The sequence below is a fragment of the Hydra vulgaris genome, chromosome 15 (assembly GCF_038396675.1).
Source record: "Hydra vulgaris chromosome 15, alternate assembly HydraT2T_AEP".
Taxonomy (NCBI): Eukaryota; Metazoa; Cnidaria; class Hydrozoa; order Anthoathecata; family Hydridae; genus Hydra; species Hydra vulgaris.
Genome location: NC_088934.1, coordinates 24661470 through 24670886, shown reverse-complemented (window position 1 = coordinate 24670886; position 9417 = coordinate 24661470). Strand labels below are relative to the sequence as shown.

At 28.0% G+C, this 9417-nt stretch overlaps 1 protein-coding gene across 1 annotated transcript; it reads right to left on the bottom strand.

Moving 5' to 3' along the window:
* Nucleotides 1-6207: 6207 nt before the first annotated feature.
* LOC136091322 (acireductone dioxygenase-like) lies at nt 6208-7152 on the bottom strand. Its single transcript, XM_065818740.1, has one exon. It carries the CDS (start codon nt 6995-6997, stop codon nt 6437-6439), a length of 561 nt encoding a protein of 186 aa, XP_065674812.1. The 5' UTR covers nt 6998-7152; the 3' UTR covers nt 6208-6436.
* Between the last annotated feature and the right edge of the window lie 2265 nt (nt 7153-9417).

Below are 9417 nucleotides of genomic sequence, written 5' to 3'. Positions count from 1 at the left end.
ACGTGACTACAGTTACTTGATTTTTTAAATATAATAAAATATGAATCCGTATTTAACTGAACGTTGTTGACGTTAGTTTATTAAATGTAAATCAGTTAGCATCTTATTCAAATTATGATGTTTCATCATACAGGTAAAAGCAGAAAAAGACATTTTTTGCTAAAATGGCTAGATGATTTTTCTTAGCTTTATTACTCTAAAATTGAAGGTAGTGCATATTGTCTTCCATGCACACTTTTTGGTACAAGTTTACAAAACAAATATGCATTATGTAAATTGTTTAAAGAACCATTCAATACCTGGAATAATGCTTTAAAAATTTTCAACGATCATGAGAAAACTGTTGATGGATTACGCATCAAGTTTATGCATTTTAAAATATGCTATTATCTAGAACTAATTATAAAACTTTTCTTATTGAAGTTTCTCTAGATGTTTCTAGGAAGCAGCGTATAGAAGGAAACAAAAAAAGCTTGAACCAATTGTTAAGGCTATAAGATTTTTGGGTCAAAATAAAATGCCTCTACAAGGTCATAGAGACGATAGAAAATATCAAGGAGAAATTGGAGAATCTTCAAAAATTCCCGTAATTTTTGAAGAATCTCCAATTTCTCCTTGGTAATTTTATTAAGCTTTTAAACTTTAGAGTTGATGCAGGTGATTTAATTCTGAAGGAGCACCTTCTCTCTGCCCCATAAAACTCCACATATATTTCAAAGACCAATGAAAACGACTTAATTTAGTGTTGTAGAAATGCAATAGAAGAGATTTTATTAAATTATACTAAAAAAAGTAAGCACCTCTTCATTAATGCAGATGAGGCAAAACAGGAATAAGTGGTTTAAACATAGCTAGCAACATTCTTGAAACTTTAAAAGAATTTGGTTTAGATAGTTTTAACTATTAATTTCAATAACTCTGTTAATCAGAGTTAAACTCTGTTAATCAGAGTTAAACTCTGTTAATCAGAGTTAAACTCTGTTAATCAGAGTTAAACTCTGTTAATCAGAGTTAAACTCTGTTAATCAGAGTTAAACTCTGTTAATCAGAGTTAAACTCTGTTAATCAGAGTTAAACTCTGTTAATCAGAGTTAAACTCTGTTAATCAGAGTTAAACTCTGTTAATCAGAGTTAAACTCTGTTAATCAGAGTTAAACTCTGTTAATCAGAGTTAAACTCTGTTAATCAGAGTTAAACTCTGTTAATCAGAGTTAAACTCTGTTAATCAGAGTTAAACTCTGTTAATCAGAGTTAAACTCTGTTAATCAGAGTTAAACTCTGTTAATCAGAGTTAAACTCTGTTAATCAGAGTTAAACTCTGTTAATCAGAGTTAAACTCTGTTAATCAGAGTTAAACTCTGTTAATCAGAGTTAAACTCTGTTAATCAGAGTTAAACTCTGTTAATCAGAGTTAAACTCTGTTAATCAGAGTTAAACTCTGTTAATCAGAGTTAAACTCTGTTAATCAGAGTTAAACTCTGTTAATCAGAGTTAAACTCTGTTAATCAGAGTTAAACTCTGTTAATCAGAGTTAAACTCTGTTAATCAGAGTTAAACTCTGTTAATCAGAGTTAAACTCAATAACTCTGTTAATATCAGGAACTGATATTAATAGAGTTATTGAAGCATTTGCATCCAAAGAAGACGGAAAACTAGAGTTTTTACTCAAATAAAAATTTTAAAGTGACGAGTAAAAGAATAAACTATTGTTTTAAAAATATCTTTTAAATATAAATAATTTCTAAATAGCGAAATATTTCTACTCGTTGTTTTAAACATGTAAACTGTGAAAATCATTTTTTATTAGCGAATTATTACTATTCATTGTTTTATATTAACTGCGAAACTCATATTTCATTTGCTATTTCTATTAATTCTTAATGTTTAAAGCGTTTTCAGCGTTACTTTTTAAGTTATTACTTTAGTTATTACTAAAAAAAAAATGTTCAGAAATGGCTAACCTTAGATAACATTACTAATACTTTAATTAAACTGCCTATCAAGAGAAGGAAAGAATTCAGAAATGGAGGGCTAAGCTTAGGCAACACGACAGTTTACTAATGGAGTCCAAAGCCATATGGCTCGCCTTCTCTTTGATGCACTTCGTTAAATGAGTTAGACAAGTATTATGTCTAATTTATGAACTAAATAGCCAAGGCAACATTTAAATAACTTATTTATTAAATGGATAACTAAAAGCAATTCAAAATAACCTTTGCCAAGATTGACTCGACTGTTTAGAATAGCTTTGCATTAGCAGAATATTGTCAAACAAACACGTAGTTAATATTACAGGTAAAAAGTGAAATATCTGGTTTACAAGTCAACTCCTCAGATATAAAATTTTTTTATCTATAATGCTTTTTAATATTTTATCTGTAATGATTTTAAAAATGTATGCGTTTTTGAATTACACAATTGTTTAGAGAGTTCATTTCTAACGAGAGATATCAAGATCAAACTTTTTTTATTCAAACAGAAAGTTATTTCTACTGGGTAAAATTAAAATATATTATTTTTCTGAGTCTATGTATATAACATGACTGATCTCTGAGACCTGTCTTTAATTCCTTATATAAAGAAAAACCCAAAAAAAAAGTAACTTATCTTAAACAAGGCGAGGGGAATAGGTAATCCACTTTCCCCCCTTCTTCCTCCACTGGTCAATATCGAATTGTATTTGGCAACTTTAAACATAGTCGGCAAATTTTGACATCTTAAAGTCATTTTAAAATGTAAAAAATTGAGGACCACTTTTTTGTCTTTTAAGGCACTTTCCCCCCCCCCCCCCTCCTTTCCTCCATCATTCATTAAAAAAATATAGCTCTTCACGCATCACCGCGAGCCCAGAATTGGCCACGCAGTTACAAATTACTGGATCCGCGCCTGAACTTGTTGCTCTTACGTTTGGGGCAAGGGGGAGGCGAAAATATTTGGGGTTTTTTTGTTCCCAGGCTCCAATTATCGCAACTTTTTTGCAAAGCATCCTTATTTGACATTAGTATGAACATATAAATGTTTAAAGTTTGCTCTGTCTGGAAGTTAGTTATCTCAAAAATTAAAAAATGCTGATCCGCCGGTTATCCTAAAAGCTTTTACTTTTCTGCTTGTTTTACTACTGGTCTGGTTACTAGAGTTCCGCATTAATAAAATACAAGTATGATGGTTATATAGTCTTAATTTTCTTTGAAAAATTTAATATTTACATAGTACCATTAAATAATATCCATTTTTTTATTAGAAGGGATTTTCTGAGAAAACAATTATCATAAAACTTTTTTTTTACTAATAAAACAATTTCAAGATACAATAAAGTATTTGAACACGTTATTTTTGAACTATTATCCCTTTTACATTGTTTTTTATATGGTTACGCTATTAATTGGTTTCCTAAAAAATAAAATAATTTATGAAAAAAAGAAAAAAAAAAAGTATAACAAATTTTTGAAAAGAATTTTTGATAAAAAAGTAATATGTCAAATAAGAATTTTTTTTTAGTTTTAGAAAATTTTTACTGCTTTTTTTTAACTTAATTTTTTTAATAATGAGTTGAACTTTTTGTTTGTAGCAAATACTTCATATAGTTTCATATTTGAAGTAAAGATAATAAAATTCATTCTGACTATATTTCTTAAACCCACAACAGAAAAGAAAATACAAGAGTTTATTTTACATTAAAGAAAATTAAAAGTTAAACTTACATTAAAGAAAATTAAAAGTTAAAATTTAAATTGAGCAAAAAAAAATAGTAAAATTCTTTTATTAAATTAAAAAATTAAAAAGCAATAATCTTAAATATACAAATTTAAATATAAAAGAACATGAAAAAAACAGTTAAACTATTTTCTTTTGGTAAAAAAGAAAAGAGAAAAAGGTTTAACTGTTTTGAAAGTTTTGTAGCTTTTTTTTATGTTGATGTTGATTTTGTTTTTCTAATAAAATTGTATTTTAATGGACAAACCTGAATTATTTAACACTACCTATATTTAATATATAAAAAGCATATATTCAAAAATAACATAAAATTTACTAAGAGTAATAACATGATTGTATTTAAATTTTTGTATGAGCTGTTATTAGTTTTAATTAATCTTCAAGTAATTTTATAAAAATATTCAAGTCGTATAAGTTGATTTCTCTTAAAAAACTAAACTATTTATTACAATAGTGTTTCTCTCTCAGAATTGAAATTAGGCACTCAAATTCTACTTGAATATTCAAACTTTTTTAAGCACTGTTTCTAAGGTAAAAACATGTTCTAATATTTTCTTGATATTTTTATTTTGCAAAATGTACAAATTGCTTTGAACGTTCATTTTTATCTATATTTAAAGCCAAAAATTTTTGATTTTTATTAGACTGTTTTGATTTTTTTATAAGCACTATATATATATATATATTAGGAGTGCACTGATGCCGATACCCATGCCATTTTAAAGCTTGCTTATTTGCTTAAGTTTGCTTAAGACTTAGTTGCTTTGCAGATAAAAAAATCAAAATAGTGTAATTTTCAACTTTAAATATAGATAAAAATTAACATTCAAAGCAATTTGTAAATTTTGAAAAAAAAAATATTAAGAAGAGAAGCATCTGGCAGAAAACTATTTTTTACATTTTACATTACATTTACAGTTATTGATTTTAAACATATCTCTTTGTATAGTTTGAATTTAAGTTATACAATTGCTTTCTTATATTATAAGACACTAAATGAAGGTAGCTCCTGATAAAAAATGGTTCAAGAAATATTTTAAGGTTAAGTGTTTGCAGATATGTCTACATTATAACTTAGGCTTATTCACACATTTTCATTTATGGAACAACTATATTTTTGCATACAATATAAAAACACAAAAATATAAAAAACTGATTTTTTAAAACAATCAGCATCAGCCAATGATTACCAAGACCAATGCATCGGTGCATCCCTAATATATATATATATATATATATATATATATATATATATATATATATATATATATATATATATATATATATATATATATATATATACATATATATATATATATATATATATATATATATATATATATATATATATATATATATATATATATATATATATATATATGTATATATATATATAAATATATATATATATATATATATATATATATACATACATATATATATACATTTATATACATACATACATACATACATATATATATATATATATATATATATATATATATATATATATATATATTGTTATTTCACCTCCCCAAGGCCCAGAAGGCCACTACAGATGAGGAGGCTACTTAATTGTGGTTATAACCCTCTCTCAACTCTATAACTCCGAAACACGAACCTTGACGACCAAGGCCGCTGCGCGGAGAAACAAGTGGATATATATATATCCACTTGTTATATATATATGTGGATATATATATATATATAAGTGGTATATATATATATATATATAAGTGATATATATATATGTAACAAGATATATAAGTGGATATATATATATCCACTTGTTGAATATATATATATATATACCTATGTATGTATGAATGTATGTACACATACATTCATACATACATACATCATTCATACACAAAGATTATATATAATACTTATACTCTCCCCTACCTAATTGTAGGGGAGTGGTGTGGGGGGGTTAATCTCAGACTTTAGGAAAAAATCTCTTTGATTTCAATAAATTATTAACCCCCCCCCCCCAAAAAAAGAATTTTTTCCAAACATCCACCCTCTCTAACAATTAACTCAATTAACTGTATTGCAGCCCCTGCACACACACACACTTGACACCTACTCATGCCAGCCCTGATCCGTCGCTAACAAAGGAACTACTGACTGAGAGCCATGTTCACAATGAGAAATATAAACACCTAATTGAAGTGTCAGCATCATCGAATAAGTTATCTTTTTTTTTTAGCCTAAAAACTCAAAGGTGTTGCAGAAAGCCACGTGATTGCTTATAAATAATGAGTAAAAATCAACTTTTTTTAAAAATTTGAAAGAAAAAAATCTAAAAGAAAAATTTCAACTCCTAACTCCCTAATCTAATGACCCCCTCCCCAATCAACACTATCTCCACCCACCCTAACAATTACAACATCCCAACTTATAATTTTTTTTACTGTTGTGTCTACTCCCCATAACTATTTGACCCCTCCCTATAATTAGGTAGAGGAGAATATACTTATACAACAAATCTAAAAATAACTAATTAAATTAAAGATATAAATTATAAAAGAATAAATGAAATATAAAGAGTGCATTATTTTTTATTTAATATTCCTTTAAGTTGAATATATTTTAAACTAATTAGATGCTTTTATTGTTACCTGTTTTTTTTACAAATAATATTAGATAACAAATCTTAATTAACTAATTAATATTTAAAGTAAAAGTCATATATTAAAAGTCATAAAATAATTAATAATCATGATGATTCAAGATACTTTCTAATATATTTTTTTCTTTCTGGTAGGTTATCAGACTGAGGTAAATATATTGGAGTCCAAACAGGTTCTCCAATAAAAAAGCGAATTACTTTTATGTACTTATTTTCGTCAACTGTAAATCTATGATAAATACCAGCTGGCAAACTTAACAAATCTCCTTTACTAACAAAAATTCGAACCCATTCAGATTTTTGATTTTTTACGTCAAAGTATCCACTACCATCAATGATATATCGAATTTCATCATCAGTGTGGATATGCTCTTGAAAAAACAACTTAATCTTTTCTTCATAATTAGGCAAATCTTTTTCTGAGACAGTAATAAAATCGCAATAGGAATAATTTTTTTCATTCCGTAAAGAAATCAGTTCTGGGTCATCCAAATACTTCTCACCTTCTTCATAGTCTTCAGTTTTCATTTTTTTGTAGAAAATACCTAACTTGGAAATTTCATCAACAGGTAACGCTTCGTTTGGATTTCTTTTATGAGTTAAATAAGGATTCTCAGCAGATTGATCCATTAACCAAATTTCCACCATCCTAATATAGCTATAAATTATCTATTAGATAAACTTAATTAAAACATGTGACAAAAATTTGTTTAAAAATGCAAAAATATTTTGTGTAAAAAGTAAATAATCGTGAAAGATATGCGATGCGACATCGATACAGTATTGTTGGGAGGGGCGACCGGTTTCTTTGCCGAAAATTATTAAACTTGACCCCCTCCCCAAATAATTTTGGAAAAAAATCCATGGCCATCTGTACTAACAGGCCTCGTAAACGCGTTTATCGGGGCCTGGGGCCGTGGGCTAATCTAAGCTTATCTTGTAAGTTCTAACGACATCTTGGTTAATTTTCAAATTAAGTAAAATATTATCTTGTTTGAATCTGAAATCGATCTAGAATGCCTAAAAAATGACCAACTGTAATGGTAATTGCAATAAGCAAAATAAAGAAAAAGTTTTTCGGCTTCCTTCTGAAAAAGAAGAATATAATCGTTGGATGAATGCCATTCCACGAGATAATGTACCAGATATAGTTGTTTGCGAAAGACGCTTTCCACCTGGATATCCAACAGCTACCAAATTTGGCCATAAAAGGCCTCGCGATCCTCCGTCAGTTTTCACATGTGTCAAGCCTAGTTTGATACCTACTTTTCCACCACCATTAAGAACAACTTTTAAAGCATCTTCATCTGTCCGGAATATTATAACTGCTGAATAGATTTCATGTTTTAAATCATTACATCAGAAGCTACAAAATAAAGAAATTGATTTTGGTGTAGTTGATGTAACTTGGTATTTTACTGGTGAACATTTGCTAATCATTTAGTCAACAGACTTTAAAGAGAACTCTTCGATTGTCAGATTGTCAAGCATAAGCTTAAGATTAAGCATGATCTTAATTTTGAGGGATACTTTTGTGGAGTTAAGTATAAAATTGCATCTCTATCTCAAAATAGGATTTTCACAATTGATTCTTGCTCGAAATTACAAGAAGCTATTAATTTTTTGAATAACTTAACAAAAGACAAAAAAATTATGAAACTTTTGCAGCTCATTTGTGACATAAGCTCTACTACAATTGGGAAGAAAAAATACAGCACAGAAACTATTGTTAGAGCATTTGATTATTTTGCGATTTCACGATCATTATAAGAAAGATTAAGGGAAGATTTTGAACTTCCAAGTATTTCCCTCTTAACAAAGCTAACTTCAAAACTGGATTCTGCAATGGACGATATAGAGTTTTTGAACTCAGTTTTTTCAAAGCTTGACAATGAAATGCAAAAAAAGTGTATACTTTTGATTGATGAAGTCTATGTTAAATCATAGCTTACTTATCATGCTGGCTCAGTCAGTAAAGCAGTAAATAAACCAGACTCTTTAGCAACAACTGTTTTAAGTTTTATGTTAGTGTCACTTTATGGGGGCTGCAAAATCTGTGCAGAATTTTACCAGTTTGTGAGCTTGATTCTGAATTTCTTTTCGAACAAACTCAATTTGTCTTAGAAGGAATAAAGAGCGCTGGAGGGGTACCTTTAGCCCTAGTATGCGACAATAATGGAGTAAACCAAGTACTATTTAAAAAGTTTGATTGTGTTTATCCATGGTTGACTAAAGACAATATGTTCTTTTTATATGACTTTGTGCATTTACTTAAATCTGTTTGTAATAACTGGATCATAGAAAAATGTCAAAAGTTATGTTATGAATATGATGGGAAAACAAAATATGCATGCTGGTCTAGTATCTTAAGCTTGTTCAAATTCGAAGGAAATAGCATTGTAAAATTGTCTAAACTTATAAGTGTGTCTGTTGCACCAAAACCTATTGAGAGACAAAAAGTGTCTACTTGCCTTCAAGTCTTTTGTGATGAAACTGCAACTGCTCTAAAATCCAACAGTAGCATAAAAGAAGCAGATGGTACCATTACTTTTATTGAAATATTTGTAAGATTCTGGAAAATTGTCAATACAAAAGGACCTTACGCTGATATTCGATATCAGCGTAAGGTCCTTTAATTTATATGCACCAAGGTCGTCTAAAGAGCCACAACAATAAATTTTGAAACTTTCAAAGTAAACCTATCGATTTTTTAACAACTTTTATGTTACATATATGTTTTGTGTATTTTCTACTTATTTTGTGATTTTGTGATAAAAAATATAACTTTAATTTATAGCTTGGGAGTTTTTTTAAATATTGTTACTTACACTTTGACTAAAAATATTCAATTTATGTTTTTGCACTTTAAAATATACCTAGGTTTTTTTTTGTGTGTAGCCACCTTGATATATTTCCTAAATTTTCTATGTATACATAGAAAATATAGGAAATATATCAAAAAAATCACATAATCATTGATTGAACGTATATATATGTTCAATCAATGATTATGTAATTTTGTATGATTTTTAGCACCTTATATAGGGAATGTTTTACTAGATTTAATT